At 44.9% G+C, this 19,786-nt stretch overlaps 1 protein-coding gene across 3 annotated transcripts in view; it reads right to left on the bottom strand.

Moving 5' to 3' along the window:
- Nucleotides 1–19,786, bottom strand: part of BLK (BLK proto-oncogene, Src family tyrosine kinase) — a 410,535-nt gene that overhangs the window by 29,564 nt on the left and 361,185 nt on the right. For all 3 annotated transcript variants that reach the window (XM_078647570.1, XM_078647568.1, XM_078647569.1), the window contains 2 exons: nucleotides 5,704–5,854; nucleotides 4,421–4,552 (listed from right to left, as the gene is read on the bottom strand). In XM_078647570.1, the coding sequence (XP_078503696.1) occupies nucleotides 4,421–4,552; nucleotides 5,704–5,854 (283 nt within the window). The remainder of the gene's footprint in view (nucleotides 1–4,420; nucleotides 4,553–5,703; nucleotides 5,855–19,786) is intronic.

Genomic DNA, 19,786 nt, shown 5'->3' with positions numbered 1-19,786 from the left:
ATGTTGCCAAATGGCTTCTATTGCCGTTGTCTTTGCTGGGCATAATTTCCTTGATGAAAATGGTTATACTGCCTCTCGTTTTCTGTTCCTTTTCATAAATATCCCCATGGCTCTGCCCTGGGTGTTCTTCCGACGTCTTACATCTCTAATGGTAAAACTAGCGTGGGCTGGCAAACAGGCACAAGTCAGTTGCCAGGTCCTCACACTGCCGTATTCTATGGGACTACTGGGTGCCCCAGAATTTGATTTATATTATAGAGCCGTGCAGGGAGTGCATGCATAATACTGGATCCATGGTCCTTTTGACATTCCACACATTTGCATAGCGTCTGTGGTTGAGGCCCACTCGGTTGCTGCCTGCTCTGATGTTCACACCCCCTGACAGGCGGACGGGGATCCTAGACTCAATGAACACGACCACACACGCTTGAGACTATTTACTGCAGTTGCAGGCCGGAGCTATCCTGTACTCGCCCTTTGCTCGACTAGACTGTGCTTTTGGCTACCACCGTGAAAGGATAAAGGGGTTACAACTGCACTAAACACATTTGGGGCGCAGACAGTAGGGGATCTCTTTGCTGATGGTGGGGCTAAAAGCTGGGACGACAAGGGCACTGAGGTTGATACACCTACTCCACTTACACAATTCCAATTCCATAGAACATGCCACACATTACTGAACATACTGGGAGAGGATATGCAAGAACCCCCAAAACTTCCGGCCTCGACCTATGTTATAACGGCAAAGTCACACCTTTAAAATGTACCAACTCTCAATGTCAGATGGGCACATCACTACACTAAGGCGCGATTGGTCTGGCAGCGAGACCTGCAGCGGGACCTAGATGATGCTATGTGGACATATTGCTGCACTAACACAAAACGCATATTCCTGAACGGGAGGCATAGACTGATCCACTTTAAATTTCTCAACAGGGTTTACTATACCCCGGTAGCGCTTACAAAGGTATGGATTTAGGGACGAACCGTCTTGTGACAGCTGTAATGCACAGACAGCAGATATCTTTCACCTAGCCTGGACTTGCCCGGGGATCTCTAACTTTTGGGATTTCGTTTTTGGAGAACTGAGTTGTGTGGCTGAGCTGCTGCTGGCCCCTAAACCTGCCCTTGAACTGCTGGGCTACTCTAGGCAGATACCCAGGGGGGTACGGAGACTAGTTGATGTGGGTCTGCTATTGGCCAAAAGACGTGTAGCGATCCGCTGGTTACAAGGTCCAGCTCCCACATTAGCTCAGTGGTCAAGAGACTTGTTATACTGTAGCACTCAAACGGAAAACTTTAGCAAACTGCTGCCACCGCGAAATAGACCCCCAAAATTTTGTGAACTGTATAAGACTTACCCGCCCACCAAAGGGGAGGGCACGATTGTTCCTGGGGGAGAGATGCAGGCGACTGACCAACACCTGCTTCAGGTTGATGAGTAGATAGGGGAATACACCGAAAATGCACCACATTATTGCGCACTGACATGATGGTTCTGGACTGAGCTATGGTTTGGGGGGGGGAACGGGGAACGTAAATAAGATTTCACTGGTTCAGTCTGTTCATTGACCGATGATCATATGGTAATAACAACCTATGTACACAGTGTGTTATTGATATCTTAACATTGCAGTGTGGAGTCTCATGTTTTGTTTTGTATAAAACCTAATAAACATATTTTAAAAAAAATATCAAAATGTGGTTTTCAGCACGTCGTGGTACCCAGGACTGTGAAGCTGTGTCATTAAAAATGTATTTGAGTAAGCTTGAAAAGATGCGCAAATCAAACCCATACGTAAAGACCCCAAGGTCCCAACCACCGAAATCACTAATTATCGGCCCATATCGCTTCTACCCTTACAGTCTAAACTCATTGAAAAACACATTAATAGACACTTGTCTAATTATCTAGAAACTCACCAACTACTGGATATTTCTCAATCTGGGTTTCGGGCTAAACATAGTACCGAGTCCGCCCTTATTGAGGTTACTGAAAATATACGCATGGCTACTGACAACGGTCAAGCAGCGCTTTTGGTGCTGCTTGACCTGTCAGCAGCATTTGACACCATTTCACATCACATCCTTCTGCAAAGGCTCCAAGACAGGCAATCAGGGGCCAGCACTGAGGTGGATCACCAACTTTCTTACAGAAAGAACTCAAACAGTTACCATGGGATCTTTTACATCTGCCACTACCAAAGTGAGCAAAGGGGTCCCACAGGGATCCTGCCTAAGCCCTACCCTTTTCAATATATATGTCACCCCCCTGGCCAGACTCATGAGATCCTTGGGGTTTACTCCAATCTCATACGCAGAGGACACCCAGCTCCTTCTAACATTTGATAAAAATACACCCAACATTGATCTGTTGTTTTCCGAAGGCATGAAATCTATCGCTGCCTGGATGCGTAACAACTTTTTGCAACTTAACGGGGGCAAATCAGAGATCATGTTGTTTGGAGGAGCTACCACTCTCTGGTCACCTACTTGGTGGCCAGAAGAGCTGGGAACCACCCCCACTCCCAAAGAAGTAGTTAAGAACCTAGGTGTCAGAATTGGTCACAAACTCACACATAACACACATGCCAACACCACCGCAGGTTCCTGCTACTATGTTCTTGGCCTCCTGCGTAGGATTTTTCCACTCTTACCCTCCTCTACAAAAAAAACACTCATGCAGGCCCTAATATTGAGTAGGCTTGACTATTGTAATGCCCTCCTGTTTTCGGCCAACAAAAGTGCCATTAATAAACTCCAGGTAGTGCAGAATACTGCTGCCCGACTCACCAACAATGCCCCATCTAGAACACCCTCTGGACCCCTACTCAATCAACTTCACTGGCTCCCCATAAAGAAAAGGGTAAAGTTCAAAATAGGCTGTATTATTCACAAAGCCCGTAATGGCAAGTGCCCCATGTATCTCACCAACAAGCTCTCCTCCTATATCCCGTCACGAACTCTCAGGTCAAGCACCGAACATTTGCTCATCATTCCCAGAATCAAAAAGGCTCGCAGTGGTGGCAAGGCATTTTCTTATCTTGCCCCCCCGATTCTGGAATAGCCTGCCTCCTCAGTTACGCTCAGGACACAATCTGATTCAATTTAGAAAGATGTTAAAAACCCACCTCTTCTAAATTTCTTCCCTCCTGTTCTGATGTTCCTCCGTCCCCAGCGCCGAGATACCCTCATGGGTGATTCAGCGCTATACAAATCAATAAATATCAAATACTCTCTTAATGGGCTACTCTTATATCACCCCAACCCCCCGTCCAGAGAGCACCCTACATTAACAACTTGTGTCAAATTTGGATACCAAATATATTTTAAAGTAAAATATATTTAATAAAATTATATTCTTAAAAACGATATTATATACCAAAAATATTATTTTCTTATCCTGAATGTACTGTACCACGATATATATTGGTTGTCATAATATTTTTGACACAATATTTATGTCACACAATATTTTTACTTCCGTATTTGTGTCAAGCACCTCATTATATATGTAAAGTTAGAAGATCAGGGCTTTAGAGGGTTGGGTATCCGCAGCGGCTCCTCCACTGAAGCGGAGAAGCATTGACTCACCACCAGCAGCTTCAAAAATTGAAAAATAAAATGATCAGAAACCAGTTTTTTTATCATTTTATTTTTCTCTCCTGGGCGAGTCTTGTGGCAGTGCCATGGCAGGGGACAGTCACGAGAGGGAATGGTAGGCACTGTGGTTTTGGCCAAACCGACATTCGCACTAAAGCGCTCTCCAACCTGAGCTGCATTGCCTGGTTAGAGACAGCAGGCACAGGCTCCCAGGCTACCTGAGAGCACAAATTGATGGCACTCAGGCCAGTCCTGACATGGCTCTCATGCCGCCAGCAGCAGCATGAGAGCAGCATCAGGATTGGCCACAGGGAATTCTGGGAGGCTGTGTTGGTGTGGAGCAGAAGAGCAGCAATGAGGCCGGTAAGTAATTGTTTTTTTGTTTGTTTTTTGTCGCCGTTCGACACCAGAACATCTTCTCTTTTTGGAACAGTGAAATTAAGTAGACAACACACTTTTTTCCCGCCATAGGCATGTCCCTCCATGTTGCTATCTGTCCCAGGTCAGGACAGGGGTTTTAGGTGGACTGTGCCACCTGGAACTCTCCCTTCCACGAATCCTAGGCAGGATGCTCCGAGGTAAGTTTTGTAGCTCATGGCAAAAAGGGCCATAATATGATTCCCTGCTCTAATGTGTGGGGGGCACATGGGATCCTGCTGAGCATTAGCACAGAGTTGGATTTATTGTTGTCCATATTATCATAATACTAACATCATTCCATAGCTTTTTTAAAAATAAACTAGCATTAGGAGCATCAGTGATGCAGACCCTACTCTCCCATACCCATTCCAAAAACTGTGTTTCCGCTCTCTGTTACCTGGATAAGGGATCCTCCCATACGTTACTAATTCCGTAAGCAGGATTCCGAAAGACCAAACATCTGATTTGATGGTGAAAATTCCAAAATTTATTGCCTCCGGTGCTGTCCATTTGATGGGAAATTTGGCTCCTGTGAAGAATAAAAACAATTGTTAACATACATTTTAGTGCAGTAAATAGGCTGCATGCAATTGTCATCTGAACACTTTCATTCCTGTCAGACTTGAACTATATTAGTATGTTACTAACGGTGCATATTTCCCATATTTTTGGCTGGTAGTAAAAAAGCACCAGGACATCAGATTTTTCTGATGGATGAAACCCCAGTTTAGACTTCCACTGGTGATGTGGTACAGTCGGTGAGGAGCAGTGTTATACTAGCTGCTGAATCAAAGGTTGGCACTGGTAGAATGGTGCAGTCTTTGGCAACTGCGGTCCTACCTACTACAGTGGCCTTTGGAATCTATTTCTATATATTTTCTCCATCCTTCCTAGAATCCCTCTACCCTCCTGTTTTGCTTATCTCCTGCTTCTTGCTTCCGCTTCATTATCTGTCCACTGCTCAGTAACACTTTAATCGCATCATCATCTCAAGAAAGGCAGAGAGGGGCATGGAAGGGAAGCAAAAGGAACTGGGACGGAGGTACAAAGAGAGAGGGGGTAGATAGATAGATAGATAGATAGAGATAAATAGCTGAACATTGGTAGGTATACATAAATAGGCACATATATATGGTATATATATATAGGAATGGACAGACAAGCAGACAGATGTAGGTATATCAGTATCTAAAGGACTAAACCACAAACTGTACTGTGGTGATGTATCTTTTTGTATGTCTGCGTTAGATCTGTGCTCAATCAAGGGCTGCCGTATGGGCCCACAAGCTGGCTGTCCCATGTGGCAGCTACTTCAGAGTTAAGCACACAGATGATTTACTACTGTGCGGATAGCATCTACCGCATGGAAGAGTAATGCTCCTCAAAGACATGCAGCTACAGGCTTTTCCTGGAGTGGAGGAGGGTTGGATCAGGGAGGTTGTTTTAGATTGTAGGTGCTTAGGTGAAGACCTACCTATAACATCTGGAATCACAGATTACAAGAGATCCACCCTTCTTCCTGGACATGACAATAGGAGAAAACTTGCCTGTGACACAAATCAAGTGCTAGGTAATTATTCCCACAAGTGTGTCAAGCAGCAGGTCACCCTGGTTGGAAAATGAATTCAGCAAATAAAGGATTATGGAAGAATTTAAGTGATAAGTTGACTAAAGACTTACCCTCTTTCGCTTCATACTCATTGTCAATGATTCTGGCTAGGCCAAAATCTGCAATTTTACAACAGAGAGCGTCAGAAACTAAAATGTTTGCGGCTCGCAGGTCCCGGTGAATGTAATTCCTCTTCTCGAGGTACGCCATTCCCTCTGCAACCTGCAAAGTCAATAAATGGCAAAATAGATGTATTTATGTCTTTAATGGTGCTGCTTCTGCATTCTGGTTCACTTATAAATATATATGTTATCAGTGGTTAATTTGTAATAAAATAAGAGCTGGGGCGTTTGTCAGGAGGAAGCTTGTGCCAGGCTATTTCTCCTTCTAGCGCCACCTAAAACAGAACCAACTCCTAACCATGAAAGTAGGGATGATGTGGTGTAATGGCCAGAGCTGCCAACCTCGGGAACCAGGATTGAGTCTCGGCGTCAGTTTAACATCCCGTGATTCTGGGCAAATCACTTAATCTACAAAGGAATGTGTCCTTAACTGGTGCACATCAAATGCCACAGTGTTCATGATATAGGGCCTCGTTACAATGGGAGTTGGAGGCGGTCCCACCGCCATCAGACACTGCATGACCTCCTGCCGCATTATGATTGCATGCGGATGGAGCCCTTTGGTGCATCAGAGGGACTGCAATCCCTACAACAGTGGCAGTGCCTGCTCAGCCACCGCCGCAGGGATTACAATGTCCCTTTCCGCCAGCCATTTCATGGCGGTTACCCCGCCATGAAAAGGCAGGTGGAAAGTGACTTGGAAGCCTGTAGCCGGCCCCCCTTTCTCCCTGGCCCTCCAATATGGGTTCTGGGGGGCACCTATGGTGCGCCCCTACATATCCCTGCACCATTGTCAGGCACTGCATGGTGCCTGCCACATAGTGAAGGAATAGATCAGCTGTGTTTTTTTTGCATTGCGGTGTGTGCTGCAGCCCGCAGCACACACCGCAATATGAAGAATACACATTGTGACCGCCATGAAAGTGGTCGCATTGTAATGCAGCCAGTGGGACCTCCGACTCATAGGCGGGCAGTATAAGAAATGTGGCTCACTGGTTAGAAGCGGCAGACCCTGAAGCAGAGGTCAGGCCCGGGACCAGGGTTCAATTCCCGAAACAGCAGGGTCTTGGGCTAATTGTCCGCGGACTTGATAATTCTGGCCTGGGTGCCTACTCTAATCATGAGTCACACTCTGCAACTTTGGGCAATAGCATGCTTAATCTCCACAACGGCCCCAACAGTGCTGGGATGCCTGGCTTCACCTTGGGGGTGCCCTGGAGGGGGCATCTCACAGGGAAAGCCAGGAAGGGTTCCACAGCGGTATACAGCGCCAAGATGCCCGAGATGGGGCGGCAGTGCGCTTTACAAGTATACACACACATTTACATCATAATAAGGCCCTAAGTGCCGGAACTGAGCACTGGAAACCACCGGATCAGATCAAGCACTATTTGTTATAAGCAATATAAATAGGCATACATTCTTCCCCTTTTATGAGTGCCAGGCTCCAGCTTCCAGAACACAGACTGGATATTAGGCATGGGCGACAGGCCCATGACCTAGCCAGGACACATGCCACTGGACTGGGCACCAAACGCATTGCTGCCTCACTTTCACTTTACACATATGACCTTTCAACGCTTTTGGATGTGACACTTTGAGAGGCACCTACTCAAGAGTGAAGCAAAGCAGCAATTTCCCATGTAATGGCATTCATTTTAGAAATTACTTCTTTTTCTGCAAATGTATGGTCTTTTAGTGACTTTAAAACTGATACAACTCTTCAGAAGTGCATATGCAAGGTATGCAATTAAGAATACTCTGAAGCGACAAAGTATCCCTCCAGGCTATGCATAGTTAGCCTATACAGTGTGGCATATTAAACACAGAACATGGGCATATCAGAACTACAGCTGAATGACCAGGATTCAATGCTGCATGCCCAAGGTCACACTCAATCAATCATAGCATTTGTAAAGCGCACTACTCACCCATGAGGGTCTCAAGGTGCTGAGGGGAGGGGTGCTGCTGCTGCTCGAAAAGCCAGGTCTTGAGTAGCCTCCTGAAGGTGAGTAAGTCCTGGGTCTGCTGTAGGAGGATCGGGAGGGAATTCCAGGTTTTGGCGGCAAGGTGGGAGAACGATCTGCCGCCAGTATTCGCTCTTCGGATGCGGGGTACTGTGGAGAGGGAGAGGTCGGCAGGGCGGGGATGGCGGTTCAGGGAGTGGAAGGTGAGTCGGCTGTTGAGGTATGTCGGTCCAGTCTTGTGGAGTGCTTTGTGTTTGTGGGTGAGGAGCTTGAAGGTGATCCTCTTGTTGACGAGAAGCCAGTGCAGGTCCTTTAGGTGGGGTGTGATGTGGCTGCGACGGGGGATGTCGAGCATCAAGCGTGCAGAGGCGCTCTGTATGCGTTGTAGTCGTTTCAGGAGTTTTGCCGAGGCTCCTGCGTAGAGGGCTTTGCCATAGTCTAGCCTGCTGCTGATGAGGACCTGGGTGACCATTCTTCTTGTTTCAGTGGGGATCCACCTGTAGATCTTGCGGATCATGCGGAGGGTGTTGAAGCAGGAGGACGAGACGGCTTTGACCTGCTTGGTCATGGAGAGTGTTGAGTCGAGGATGAAACCTAGGTTGCGTGCGTGGTCGGTGGGTATTGGTGCTGCTCCCAGTGTGGTTGGCCAGCAGGAGTCGTCCCACGCCGAGGGGGGGGGAGCCAAGGATGAGGACTTCCGTCTTGTCTGAGTTCAGCTTCAGGCAGCTGATCTTCATCCACTTTGCGATGGCTCTCTTTCCTTTGTGAAGGTTGGTTTTGGCGGTGAGAGGGTCCTTGGTGAGGGACGGGATCAGCTGGGTGTCGTCGGTGTAGGAGATGATGTTAAGGTTGTGCAGTCGGGCAATGTGAGCGAGTGGTACAATGTAGATGTTGAACAATGTCGGGCTGAGGGAAGAGCCTTGGGGTACGCCGCAGATGATCTCGGTGGCTTCTGAACGAAAAGGGGGAGGCGGACGCTCTGGGTTCTGCGGGAGAGGAAGGAGGTGGTCCATACCAGTGCTTTGTCTCGAATTCCAGGGTTGTGGAGGCGTGTGCATAGGGTGCGGTGGAAGACAGTGTCGAAGGCGGCTGGCAGGTCCAGGAGGATGAGGGCCGCAGTTTCGCCGTTGTCTAGTAGGATCCTGATGTCATCTGTGGCAGCGATGTGGGCAGTTTCGGTGCTGTGGTTGCTGCGGAACCCGGACTGGGATGGATCCAGGATGCTGTTCTCGAGGTAGCGGGTCAGTTGTCTGTTGATAGTCTTCTCGATGACCTTCGCTGGGAACGGGAGCAGGGAGATGGGTCGGAAGTTCTTGAGGTCTTTGGAGTCCGCCTTGGGTTTTTTGAGAAAGGCCTTGATTTTGGCGTGCTTCCAGCTTTCCGGGAATGTCGCGGTCTCGAAGGAGATGCTGATGGCCTTGCAGAGATGGGGTGCGATGGTGGAGCTGGCTTTGTTGAAGATGCTGTGTGAGCATGGGTCTAATGGAGAGCCGGAGTGGATGGTGTTCATGATTTTGATGGTGTTGTCATCTTTTATGCTGGTCCAGGTGAGCAGGGGGTCGTGAGGATGGTGGTCGTGAGGTCAGAGGTCTCGGTGATTGTCGGGGTGGTCAGGGTGTTGAAGCCGTCATGGATGTCTGCGATCTTGCGATGGAAGAAGGTGGCGAGGGCATCGCTCAGGTCTTGCGTAGGTGGGATGTCGTTGGTGTTGGAGCTGGGGTTGGAGAGCACATTCATGATGTTGAAGAGCTCTTTGCTGTTGTGTGCATTGTTGTCTAGGCGGTCTTTGAAGGAGGCCCTTTAGGCGGATCTGATGAGGTGATGGTGTGTGCGGATGGCGCTCTTGTGGGCTACGTAGCTGTCCGGTGTCTGTGTGCGGTGCTTTTCTTCTCTAGTTGTCAGCAGGTTTACTTGGAAGCCTTGAGGTCTGTGGTGAACCAACTTGCTTTCTTGTTGGTGTGTCTGTTGGAGGGTTATTTGAGCGGGGCGAGGGTGTTGGCGCAGTCGTCGATCCACTGTCTAAGGTTGCGGGCGGCGGTGTCGGGATCGGTGGGGTCGACGGGTGGACTTCGGGCAAGGGCTGTGTTTAGCTGGTCTTCAGTGATTTTGCTCCAGCATCGGCAAGGGATCTGTTGGGTGCGGTGGTGCGTGGTGGGTTTCCTCAAGGTGAAATGGATGCAGCGATGGTCGGTCCAGTTGAGTTCGGTGGTGTGGCTGGGTACCACACACATAAATACCACGCACAAGATTGTAATATACAGTGTTTTTTATTTGATATAATATACAGTGTTTTTTATTTTGTGAAATATCCGACTTCCAGTGAGAATAGGTACAGGTCCCCACACTGTTGCTTTTTGTGCCTTCAAAGACATAACACATAAGGAGACCGCTTTGCCCGCCTAGTCTCAACAGGGGTTCCCTCATAGACTCCATATGTGCTCTTGTTTGCCGTTTACACAACCTATGCTAATTACCACCCATGGTTTTTATTTAGACGGAGCACTTTGTTGATAAATTCTGTTTATGCATTTTTCTCATTCAAAACTATATCCGCCATAGGTATCACACACTGTCTAAAATAAGCAACATCCATATTAAGATGATCTTAGCTACTTATTCAAATATAGCCATTCTTTGTTCTCACTAGTTCATAATGTCTGCATAATGTCTGCTTTTCACTAACCCTGGGCATATATTGCATAGTAGCGCCACGCGTAGCTACGCAAAGTGCACTTCGCACTACGCATGTTACGCGTAGCTACGCAACTGCATTGTGCGGTAGGGAAAATGCTGTTCGCACTGGTTGCACAGTGCCGGATGCTTGTCTGCACTGTGCAATCATTGCAAACGGTATCTTGCACAATGCAAGCTGTCGTTTTCTTCCTCTCGAGTAGATTTGTACTTGAGGGGCAGCTTTCCCAACGCAGGCTGGTAGTTTCTCATTGCGAGTGGTTGCGAGCATACGCAACCACTCACAATGAGAAACCTGACCTCCCCGCGCTGAGAATCTCGCCGGGGGTGTGTATTTTCCATGCTCGCGATCGGCAACTTGATGTTGCTGATCGCGAACGAGGAAAAAGTCTCCCCGGGATGTCACCAACTTGACGTTGAGGACCGCAAGCAAAAATTGCTTGTTACGCTATGCGTTTTTGCACTGTGTTGAGTGCAATTTGTGTAATGCGCAGTAGCGCAAACTAGGCACGCTCCGCGAGCGTAGCGTAGTACTACGCGTAGGGTTACTTTTCACCCTCTAGTTGCTTAGGATTGATTTTGTTCATATAGATGATTTTGTTCATGCACTGTCTTTGAGCTTAAATTATAAAAAAAAAAAAAAAAGTAAATCAGTTGATAGTTAAACCTTCATGTTTTCTTCCTTTTTTAAAATTGAGTAGTGGTTTTGTGCAGACTACCTTTTATATTTATTTATTATAACGCATATTAATTAGGTGGTATATTCCAACCCGTCTCTGTCTGGAATGGCAAGGGGAATTGTATGATAAACTGTTAACATGTAGACTCATGTGGCTTGGTTCCCACCAATCTTTTCGTTTTTACGCTACCCTGTAAGTTGACACAACCAAGACCGCTTTAAAGTGATATATTGTTTAGAATGCCTGTACCAGCTCCTTGGTGCCTTTTCCTTAATTACTGTGCAAATCATGTAGGTTTCCCAGTCTCTTATTCTGCAGACACACTAAGACACAGGACATCATGTGAGGCAAACACACCTTATATCCTTATCTACTTTATGCACTGACTCACTCACATACCCATCCGTGCACTCACCAATTCATTCTTTCGGCAAACCATTGGTTCTTTCTTGTATTCATCATCCATACAAACAAGCACACACACACAAACTCTCCTCTCAGTGAAAAAGCACTTTCACTTATAAAAAATGACAGACTCACTGAGTTTGCCTGTACTATTTTCACTGGTCTACATGCATCTAGTTACTCTTCGTTTCCTCTGCATCATGTTTTTTTGAACAAATATCCAAGCCCTGATACATTGTTCTTGTAGTTGGTGTTCAGAATTGTTTCCAAAATGATTTTTTTCCAAACAAGTTTTATTAGGTTTTACAGAACTGTTGTATTGAGCTTACTTTGGTTTTACCCTAAGAGATGCTGGACGAATGCTCTCTGTAATACCATTGTGACATATATGCATTTCAATGTTCAAATAACGAGATTTGTTGCTGGCTGTGTGTTGGGTATTTCCTCTGATGGAATAAACATGCCATGAGGAATCTGTGTGAGGATCATTACTTCGATTACTACACTTTTGGAGACAATCCACCAGGTATAAGCTCTACATAAGGGGAACCCCAAACATTTGAGCCATGGCGTTCTGAACCCGCCTTGGCTTTTATGACGACGACTACGCATCGGTACTGTGACAGTAAGCTCGCCTCTAATACCAAACCTGTAGACCCTGTGGGCTGGTAATTCACTCACAATGATTTGCTTTCAGAGCAAATATGTAGAAGCTGCCCCGCTGACTACAAAAGAGCAGTTCGCACCAGCAGAGAGAAGTGCCACCCTCGCAAATGGTCATATTCCATTGCACGCTGCCGCCTGAACAGTCTGTAGGCTGCATTGCTCCAGACTCACTCCACCACTGCAGGCCGTCGCCGCAGATAACGCAGCCAGCTAACTTCTTCATGTAGTCTGCCCACGGCGACCGCCGATGTTGACACTTTCCACGTCAGCAGGTTACACCTTCTCACACTATGAAGCACTGCCACCTATTGCTTATTTATCAGAGAGCACATTGATTACCATTCAATTCAGTTCACCTTTTGAAGTTAAAACGTTCAAATATGGATATAGACACTTCTATTGTAACACCCCCTTCTTTCCTGAGGTTGTCTGGTGGTCCACTGGTTGAGTGTGAAGACAGGATTTCTAGTTTTGAAAACTATCTAGTGGATCTTTATGGTACAGAATTTTCTGCAGCCATGAAAAAAGCTTTGTTACTAGGTTCCTGGGATAAAAAAATGGACAAAATGTATTTAAATACTTTCCACCAGTTTGTGATGATCAGGGAAACCAAATAGAGGATCTTAGTGAAGGGGATAGACAGTGCCTCCAAACCAGATTTGCAAAGCAAGTTAATGTAGTAATGCAAAGTCGTAAGTTGTATTTTCAGCCACAATGACCGCTGAGTAAGTTGATGACTTTGTAGCAAGATTAAGAGAATTGGCTTGCAAATGGCAATTTTGTCAAATGACAGACAAACTGATACAAGCTCAATCAACAATGGAGTTCAGTAACAAGAAAATGCATGAATGGTTGTAGGCAGACTGTAATCTTATGTTGAAAGATGACATCACCATAGGTAAGGTAGTGGAGGAATCTGAGAAGTGCATGCATGAATGCAAAGGAGTGGAACAGAAAAGAAAAATATCTCTGATGTGGAAGTATTTGATGATAAATCAGTCTTGGCAAATGCAGTAAAACAAAACTATAACTACAAGTGGGTACACCAACAAAATTTGTGCAGTAACATTTCCTGGACAAGCCAATTTCATAGGAAAGGTGGCATCTCGTATGTGCCAAAGATGTGGGAGTAGTTATCTCTATGCGAACTCAAAGAAATGTTTTACAATTGGTAAAGATTGTCGCAAGTGTGGCAAACAAGGACATTCTGCACGCATATCCAAATCTATCAATACAAAAGTTGCTTAGTTGATGATGATGAACATACTGATGATTGATGGTGAGGCTGGAGAGGGCAACCATGTGGTAAATAGGAAACCCTGGCAACCATGTGGTAAAAAGGAAACCCTGGCCTAAAGCAAACTTTGAAGTGAATGGAAAAGTAATATCTTTGATGGTGAAGTCAGGCTCATTATACACCATAATTCCTAAGAAGCTGTTTGATACAGTCTGGCCTCATGGAGTGTAATAATCCACTGATTTGATTTTGAAAAGGGTACCAAGGTGCAGATATTGGGGCGATTGGATACATTTCTTCAGTGATCAAGTTTGAAGGTAGCCAGACCAGAGGAAAGGTGCAAGTAGTGGCTGAGGGTCCACCTATCCTAGGATGGTCTCACCAGTACGATCTGCACATTGTGAGGAATCCAAGGGCTGTCCACCAGGTTATGGTGGTTGAGGACAAGGACTTGTAAGATAGTTTCAATCAATTTGAAAGGATTGGGAATAGGCTGGGAGAAGTAAAAAAAAATACGCATAAGATTAAAGTCAAGAAAGGTGTAATACCTGTGAAACGTTTTGCTTGGAATGTACCGCTAGCTGTGAGGGCAAAGATGAAGGAAATTCTGCAATATATGTGTAGGGACAAAATTATTGAACCAGTGGAGGATACGGAATGGTAGTCACCTGTCGTCCTCAAAAAGAAATCAGATGGATCGATCAGGTTCTGTGTCGACTTACGCAGCCTCAATGAGAACATTGTCATGGTTTGCTTCCCTTTACCTAACATAAATGAACAGATTTTTATGTTGTCTGAGGGGAAATCATTTTCAAAACTAGACTTAAGAGTTGCCTATCATCAGGTGAAGCTTCACCCAGACTCGAAGCATCTCCAAGCACTTTATTTATTATGACTGAGGACACTTTTTATTTTTGTAAGCTTCCTTTTAGGTTGTACTCTACAGCGAGTGTTTTTCAGAGATTGATATCTGATGTGGTGTTGGGGTCAACAATGTCATCTTCTTTCAAGATAGTGAAAAGTGGCCTAGCTTCTAATAGGCAACTAGGAATCTAACACGCATCAACAATGGCAATTGTATAAAGTAAATACAATTTTATAGCGCTAAATTAAATAATTCCGGTTTCGCTGGGGAGTCCGCGGTTCACTTATCACGCTACTTGATTGAGGTAAGAACTTGATAGTTAGGTGGCTTGGGAAGTTGATCTTCCTACATTTAGGGTGCGTGAAGTAATCTTTGTAATTACTTCTTTCTAGACAGTCGCTCTTCTCGCTCAACGAAGGCAGACGGACTGGTTTCTTCCCCCCCCCGGGTTTCTGTAATCGGCAGGAGAGGGAATACATCCTGTGTACTCTTGTTTCCTTTGCTGTAGCCCTCCTGACTCTGGGAGACAACACAAGAGGTGAGCTAAGAACCCCCCCCATGTTGATATTGGTAGAGACTTTTTTCTTAAGAACTTATTCCTTACTGTAGTTCTGTTCTGATACACATGGCAACATTTTCTGACTCATCGCGAGCCATTACCGCGTTTCATTTGGTTACTGTTCGCCACGGTGAGGAATGTTTTGCTATGGTTTGTTCAAATTGAACGCACATCAATAGGTTTGAGTTGTGATGTTCACATCTTTTATTCTTCAGATTCTCTATTCATTGGATAACGCAGCAAGCAGCTCGGTATTCTTGTCCCAATTTAGAGCAAGGTACGTGATTGGGAATCTGCTCTGATATTTTCCATTGATGACTTGGAAACAGCTTTTCGCTTGGAAATGTTTTTACATAGTGTATATGTTCTCTTGTTTCATACAGTTGTGAACAGTAACACCTCAGGAAGTAAGTTGGTGGTCTTGCGTGAATACACTTGTCGGTTTGATCACTGTGGTGTGGGCAGCACGAATTCAGGAACACACTGTTACTCAGATTGTGGTACTAATATTAATATTACGCGCGCTTTGTGCTTGAAATGAATTTGTTTCTTTTATTTTCTGTTTCCTTCACAGATAACCCCTGATGAAGGGACACAAGTCCCAAAATGCATTGGGTTGGGTCTCAAAAATGTTGATTTAAAATATGATGTCACGTTAAATTGATTTATGTTTACATGCTTTTTGTTGATTGTTGAGATGCAAGATTTTGAATATATATAGAAACCGCACTAAAGCGGAATTATTTGATTTAGTGCAATAAAATTGTATTTACTTTATGAAATTGCCATTGTTGATGCGTGTTAGAGTCCTGGTTGCCTATTAGGAGCTAGGCCACTTTTCACTAGTTTAGTACATATGTCTAGCAGACATAATTCTAACACTGCACACATACCGGGTAAATAAGTTGATCATTTGTTTATTTGAGTGCGCTGGTCACCTACTTCTCATCATCTTCTTTCAAGATGACATACTAATATTTGGATAGGATATTTTGAAACATAACAAAACCCTGAGTGAGGTGTTGTCTCATATTGCTTAGGGTGGGTTGATGCAACAAAAATAAAAATGTGTGTTTCTGATGCAAGAAGTGGAGTACTTAGGTTATTTCATTACGAGGGAAAGGGTTAAGCCAAAAGTCAATTTGGTCAGTGCAATTTTAAATCTGGAAGTGCTGTCTGACAGGGACAAGGCTCGATCTTTGATGGATTTTGTTGCAGGGATTCTCCACATACACAGAATTATGCACAGGAAAACAGGACCTCAGTGAATAGGGGTGTACCAACCTACCACATCAGTACCCCAAATCCCAAACCGACTAGCTATAGTGTCTCATTCGTTCTCCTACAAAAGATCACGGAACTACACATGATTAGACAACCAAGAACAAAACACTCCTGACTCTCTCGGGAATCATGAGAGCAAGACATACTCTTTCACTCACTCACTCATACTTGTCCACATGAAAATAGGAGGAGTCACTGAAATAGTTCAAAATTTGTATTTTAACTATTGTGCTCCACAATACAGTATACGTGCTACTATTAGCAGCAAAATGCATAAACTCAGCACAGTTAGCATTTTTACAATTCCATAGAATAAAAAGGGAGAAGTCATTTTATAAAGACTGTGGAAATGAGGGGCTTTTAGGCCTAACCACCATACCCTTGACTAGAAGAAGTTTATTTTATAAAAAAGGATGACCTCTGGCTTTGACAGCAGACCCCATACCTTAAAACCTGGATGTAACTTTACATCATAGGAACAGCGGAGCTCTTCTCCATGGAACGTCTTTCTTCAAGTGTGTTAAAACAACATGCAACAACATAATATCAAAGCACGAGTCTTCAGTACTGCAGCTGTGTGTAGCATGTTATGTCTAGGTGCTAGGGACTGACCAGAACAGAATAACAAGGGGCATTGTTGATACACCTTGCACATCGTGTTCAGACTAAACTCCAGGAAAGGCAGAGAACGCGAAGGCAGCCCATTCTCATGTGAAAGGCACAGAGTGTTACAAAAACAAAGTTATGTAGTAATGTGCGCAAAAGCAGCATCTTGGCAGCAAAGCTCATGCTAACTTAGCAATGTCGACAAGGTCCCCAAGGGCCCATATAACAGTTTAGTGGAATCCTATTCCAAATTTGTGCAAGATTTCGTTCATAAAACTGAGGCTTTGAGAGTGTTGTTAAGGAAGGGATGGACATTTGTGCGAGGTGAGGAAAAGCAGTTTGCTTTCTCTCCTCATTAATGATTACACCACAAATGCAGGTATCTTGTTGTCATTTCAGATGGGTTTGAAGACGATTGTTACAGTTGATGTCAGTGCGGTAGGGATTGGTGTGGTACTGTCACAGATGCATGGGAGAGTGGAGAAGTCAGTGGCATTTGCGTCTCGCTCAATGATTGGAGGAGAGAGGAATTACTCCGTCATCAAGCAAGAGGCGTTGGCTGCTGATTGGGTGATTGGTTACTTCAGGACCTTAATTTGGGGGAATACAGTTCTTTTCAGGGCAGACTATAAACCGTTACCGAGTGTTTTAGGGCCGGGCAGCACAAAAAATTGTTCATGGAGGTTCGCAAGACTAGCAGTAAAATTCTGTATTATGGACAGGGTGAGGTGGCATTGAAGCCCAGTTTTGGAGAGAATTGCTCAGCATGGCTCCTTATTGGTGACAGTGATTTTCTAAGTGAACAAGGGAGTAGGTGTGTGGAAACGCCAGAGAGTGGTAATGGTGGCAATGTGAGGAGTCAGGAGCAAAGTGTGGTGAGTTCAGGGAGACCGCCAGGTTATTTGGGGATAGTGTGGGTGGACCTGTATACTTGTATACTTAGGATGGTGTCATTTGGGGGTATAAGTTGCTGGGGTTTGTGTGGGGCTAGTAGTGTCTCTGATTTGTACAGTGAATTGGTGTGTTTTTTTTGTACATATATTTGTCTGTCCTGTTCTGTCATAGAAATGTTTGTGTTGTTGTCTCGGGTTTTGCTGGAAAGGACGGGGGATGTGCTGTATTGAACTTACATTGGTTTCATCCTATGAGATGCTGGGGAATGCTTTGTGTAATGCAATTATCACATATATGCATTCCAATGTTCAGATAAGTTAAGTTGATGGCTGTGCGTTGGGGATTTCCTCTGATGAAATAAACTTTCCATAAGGAATCTGTGTGAGGATCATTACTTCAAGTACTCCGTCAGGTAAACCGAGGTGATGTCTCATAATAAAAACAAAGACAATAGCTGTTTCTACAACTTGGCTACCCATTTCTCTGGTACAAAGTCTAGAAAGGTGAGGCACTATGGAAGTCAGATCCCCAAACAATTATCACTTCAAACACCCAGATGTTGACACTTTATGGTCTTGGGTCTTCATCATACTGAAAAAAACATCACTTTCAATTTGATATTAGCAAAATCATTGTTCCTTAAAAATACAAGTGGTGTACTAGTTTTACCAGAAGTGGGAAAATGCTGGAAAATGCTGGTGTTAGGAAATTTGTGCATCCTCAGAGATTCCAGATCTTTTCCTCACTGAAATGTGAGGACCATCAGTGATTTTAGTCCAAATGTTACATAGTCTTGGCATTTTTTGGTAAGAAATAATAATGGAAGCCATATAAGCCAACATTAGGTTTCAGATATGCCAAGTACTTGCAGGGTTCCCTAGTTGCTGGCTGACCTTAAGTCCGAATAGTGCGGCTATTGACCAAAAGCAGGAGGAAATTGGAATTTACCCCCCACTGTTGGCCCATATATCAAAACTACACCCAAAAGCATCCAAATGTTCTCTTGTTTGCCATGATGATAGGGATGATTTAGGCCTCATGAATGCAGAAAGACTGCTGCGCTTTAAGGGAGGGTGTGCAGCCTGATGAATAACACACACACGTGTTTAGAACGCAATCCATTACAACGCCGTCCTGACAACGACCACGTTGTTACATCGCATACCATTACAATGAAAGTCATTACAATGACTTGTTGTAGGGTGGCGCTGGATGTTGGAATAGTAATTTTTGAGACAGAGAATCCAGTTTAAGTCTGTCTGTCTAGTGTTCAAAGCTTTGCATGGGTCCAGACCTGTTTCTATGCGGAGAAAGTTTGAATGGTATGTTCCAGGAAGAAGCCTTCGCTCCTCGTCGGCTAGACTGGTGAAAATACAGAGAGTCAGGAAAGTAAAATCAGGTGGCAGAACCTTTGGCGTAGTAGCTGCCAGACTTTGGAATGGACTTCCATTGGAGTTGAGACAAGTCAGTGATCTCCTTTTTAGAAAGAGACTAAAAACCTGGCTGTTCCCTAAAGTCTAACTCGGCTGTAAGCCTTCGGGCACACTTATAAACTGAATTCTGGGAATGCCAGCGCCAGGATGCCTGCTAGGTGATAGAGCGTTATAAATGAAATAAATAAAAATTATATTTACTATTCCATCTCCAGTCTGTGCAACAGTAGGGAAGGGGTTGGATTTAAAATCCAACACCTTCTGCCCCCTACAGCAAGTGGTTGTAATGACTTGCGTGGTAATGGCATGCGAATTAACAACGCAGTCGTAATGACCGTGCTGCAATGGCATGCATTGTATTACATGTGTGGTAAACGATGATTACCAGCCTGACGGCAGGTAAATTCCACCTCCAAGCCTCCACTCCATAAAAATAAGAAAATGCTGGCATCCAATGGGTATTCTGCCCCTCCCTGTCCCAGGAGCAGATTGGGGATAAATCCTCAAATTTTCTTTCCTCAGGTGGGGTAGAAAGAGCTGTGTCTTTAGGGAGGTATGGCCTGATGAGAGTTGAGTCCCATCCCATTCTTTTCCTTATAAAAACTTCCTGGGCATAGAGCGCCTTCTTCCCTGCTGCCTCTGGGGGAGAGGGAGGTGGTGCAGATTGATGTGCCATGTGACCTGGTACGAGGGTACTTTTCTGCTAAGTTTTTTAGACCAGGTACAAGGCACAAGGTCTGTATAG

The sequence above is a fragment of the Lissotriton helveticus genome, chromosome 6 (assembly GCF_964261635.1).
Source record: "Lissotriton helveticus chromosome 6, aLisHel1.1, whole genome shotgun sequence".
NCBI classification, from domain to species: Eukaryota; Metazoa; Chordata; class Amphibia; order Caudata; family Salamandridae; genus Lissotriton; species Lissotriton helveticus.
The sequence above is the reverse complement of the archived record's forward strand: the minus strand, read 5'-3'. Positions and strand labels throughout refer to the sequence as shown.